We start from the raw sequence: 3,849 nt of genomic DNA on the forward strand, positions 1-3,849 counted from the left end.
CCTACTTTATTCAGCACAGCCTGCTTCAGCAAAGAACAACAGTTCAGACCCATGTCGGCTTAACAGAGCCCATTTGGCTAACATACACAATTCACACCATCTCTCAAGAAGTTGAAAGTGTGGTAAAGAAACGTGGCCAAGATTCACAGTCCTACCAGTCTTTATTTAATGAATGAATATTCACCCCTCTGAGTAACCAGTCGTTCAGCTCCAGCACTTTTTGGTCTGATGCAGAGGACAGCATGGCAGGATGGAAGAACCACGTGAGCTAGGCAGCCCTGGAGAACTGTATACAGTCCTCATCTTCGAACAAAACAGCTAAGCTTCCTCCGTTGTTGTGAGAGGGATAAGGGTGACACATGTGGGCAAGTGGATCTCCACCCAGGGTGACATTCACAGAGGTCCTCCTGGCCAGGAAGTGGCAGAGATCTGGAGATTCAAGAAAGCTTGGCAGCCAGGGACTTGCATTTTCACTGGCCATTTCCCCACAAACCATATCAAATAGCATCAGGGAACAGGTGCAGAGAATTCCAGCATCTTTAAGAGGCTAAAGATACATGTCACAGTCCTTTCTAGAAGTATGATCTTGGCACCTCTCTGAGCCTTAGCCAACCCATCCCAAGAACAGGGATTTTTTTTTTTTCCCATTCCCATATCACAGAGCTAGCATGAAGCTTAAATTGATGTGTGAGAGTGCTTTGTAAAGTGCTGTCCAGTGTGAGCTGGACAAATCATTTATTCAAGGAAGCAGTGCAGGGTCCCGTTCTTTTCACTTCCATAGGGTCGCAGCCATTTTTTCATTTGGGACCTGCCTACTAGTCGGGGCTGCCTACTTCAGTCCAATGGGAGCCAATGCAAGCTGGAGGGCTTAGTATTTCACTTTCCTTCCTCTCTGGCCGCATGCCCCACATAGAATAGGGGGCTGAGGTGCTAGTAGAAGACTTCTGAGACCCCTCATTTCAAGACCCCTTATTTTGTTCGCTGGTAGAACTGGAAGACTGCTTTCTCTTGCTCGTAGGTCTCTATGGATCCAGGTCGCAGGCGACGAATCTCACTGATGGCATCTCCTGCAGCCAAGCCCTGGTCCTTCACTAGGTAACAGGCTAGCATGGTGCCAGTACGACCGAAGCCCAGGGCACAGTGCACTCCCACGGCCTGTGAAGAGGCAGCTTGATGCGGTTGGTGGAGCCCCCTATACCCTCCCCAGTACTCTGTGGCCCAGTCTCAGACCCTCAGAGGGTGAGAAATGCCATCTGGGCCATGGAAAACAATCCTCACACAGTAGTGAACTGACTGGCTCCCGCGCTGGGCATCTGGTCTACCTCCAGGACCCCTCTTTTACCCTTGCTGTCTAACACAGAAGCCAGTAAGCCACCTTGGCTGCTGACCACTTGAAACGTGGGCAGTCCAAATTGAAATGCGGTGTAAAATACACACTAGGACTTGAAGATGCAGCAGGGCAAGCCCAGAAATATCTTATTAACAAATTTATTTGATACTGATTATATGTTGAAATACCTTTTTTGCCTTACTCAGTCAGTAGTACCAGAATTGAGTCCATCGGCTTCTATTTACATATAAAATTTACATAAGACATGCGATATGCATTATGTATAATGCATAATACACATTATGTATCATATATAATGTATTTTGTGATAAATTTAAAATTACAAGCTGTGGCTCCCTTACACTGGCCGGCATTGTTCTAGAAGGTTGTAAAAGGCCTGCCTCCCTCTGGCTCTCTCTCCCATTCACAACATCAGCTGGTCGGGGCCTCTCATCCCCACCGCCCCGTGACTCCGCCCACTGGGGCCCGGCCCCTCCCGCGCCTGGACGTGGCGGGGTCCCCTCCTCCAGCCCCGCCCCGCCCCGCCCGCCGGGCGCCGCCCGCTGACCTCTCCCCGCGCGTTGGCCTGGTCCACGATCTGCACGAAGCGGTCGATCTGCTGGGGGTCTGGCGGGCAGAAGTCGGGGACGCGCAGGCGGTGCTGGGCGAGCTCGGGGAACCGGTCTCCGTGCGGGGGCCCGTGCTCCGTCAGCGACACCAGGTGCCGCACGCCCTGCGCCAGCAGGAACTGGTAGTGGGCGGGGAGACGCGGCAGCGCCATCCCCGCCAGCCGGCCCGGGAGCACCCAGGAGAAGTTGGGGGGCTGTGCGCCCATGGCTCGGGAGGCGGGGCGCACGGGACGCGGGGTCGCCGGAGACGAGGCTGGTCGCCACGGCCCCGCCCTCCCGGGTAACCGGCGCCCGCCCCGCCCCGCCCAGCCCCGCCCCGCTCCGTAGGGCCGGGCCACGTGACCGCGGGGCCCGCCCGGGTGACGCCCCTCTCTGCCGGGAGGGGGGAGTGAGTGGGGCGGGCAGAAACGCCGGGCGGGGCCGGGGTGGGGCCTCTGCTCCCAGTCACCCAGTAAGGCCCCGCCACCCCGCCCAGCCGGAGCAAGGCATTCGTTAATTGGCTGGATGACCAAGTGGAGGTCCACTCCCACCACGGAGCAAAGGCAGAGCAAATTAATTGCTTTGTAGATGACGTAACCGGGGTCGGGCTCTGCTGCTCCCTGGTGGTGCATTGCTGTTACTGCATCTCTGGACAGCTGTTCCCCTCCCCCTCCTTCTCCCTTCCCCTCCCCCTCCGTCCCCCTCCATCCCCTCTCCCCCTCCCCCTCCCCCTCCGTCCCCCTCCATCCTCTCCCCCTCCCCCTTCGTCCCCCTCCGTCCCCCTGGGGGCCTGGCCTTGACTTCCTTTCTTCACAGAGGGTGTGGGAGGAGAGTTTAAGAGGTGACAAATCTATTCCAGTCTCCTCGCCTGTAACTGACCAGTCATTGTGGGTTACTTCTTGAACTTTTCCAGTAAGAAGGAATTAATTACAAAAAAGGTTAATTTCATGTTCCCTTTGCTGGGATTGGTTTTTTTTAAATTTTTTTAAAATAGTGGACTGCCACGTGGTCCCCAGAAATCTTACTCAGAATGTAGTAATGATATCCATTAGCATAATCACATTTATTAGCTAGACCCTGTGGCCGGTAATCCTAGCGATTCAGGAGACTGAGATTGGAAGATTGTGTCTCAAGATCATAGAGAAAACTCCATGAGACTCCGTCTCCAAAATGTCAGGTTAGAGGCATGGCTCAAGCAGTAGAGTGTCAGTGTGAACAAGCAAGAGAGAGCATAAGGCCCTGAGTTCAATCCCTGGTATTGGCTTAACTCTTCTAAGGACATTACATATATGAACTTAGTTATGACAGAGGTAATCTAACCTCATTTTGTAGGTGAGGGAACAGGCACTGGAGAGGTTAAAGAAGATGTGGAATAGCTCCAGAAACACAGTGCTGTTCTACAGGAAATTATATCTTCTTCACAAAACCACTCTTCAAATGTCCTCAGATTTAAACACCTATGGGTTTTCTCCATTTTAATTCCAATTTCCTATTTCTCCGTATTTCAGGATTTCCAGGCCTTCTGAGTCCTCTTGTTCTGGGCAGGTCAGTTTATCATTGTGATTATAAGCCGGGACCTAGATCTGAGTAGGGTGTCTCAGCTAGGATTGGAAGTCGTATCTTCATATGAATGATGTATTGTTGTATTACTGTGAGAATAGTACCTGATCCTGTGCCAGGTGTTTTCCAGAAGAACCACACATGAAAGGCATTTTATATCCTTTTCATACAGAATAACCTGATCCTTAGAGGAGTTGGTCAGGGACACACTGATCCAAGCCCAGGGCACAGAGCCATGAAAATGAGCTTCTCCCTCTGCCTGGCCTATGCCTGACATGCATATTTCACCATTTAGTCCTCTGACTCCAGCAAAATAAAAAAGATTTCTCCTTCCCCAAAGCTCAAAGCCAG

The 3,849-nt window shown here is 52.3% G+C and overlaps 1 protein-coding gene across 1 annotated transcript; it reads right to left on the minus strand.

Moving 5' to 3' along the window:
* Positions 1–644: 644 nt before the first annotated feature.
* On the minus strand, positions 645–2,255 carry Dusp23 (dual specificity phosphatase 23). The gene is made up of 2 exons (XM_042682033.1): positions 1,899–2,255; positions 645–1,155 (listed from the first exon to the last, which is right to left on the minus strand). Exons 1-2 carry the CDS (start codon positions 2,163–2,165, stop codon positions 970–972), a joined length of 453 nt encoding a protein of 150 aa, XP_042537967.1. The 5' UTR covers positions 2,166–2,255; the 3' UTR covers positions 645–969.
* Positions 2,256–3,849: the final 1,594 nt, after the last annotated feature.

This window comes from Dipodomys spectabilis, unplaced genomic scaffold (assembly GCF_019054845.1).
Source record: "Dipodomys spectabilis isolate Male_0828 unplaced genomic scaffold, ASM1905484v1 ptg000069l, whole genome shotgun sequence".
Classification (NCBI taxonomy): domain Eukaryota; kingdom Metazoa; phylum Chordata; class Mammalia; order Rodentia; family Heteromyidae; genus Dipodomys; species Dipodomys spectabilis.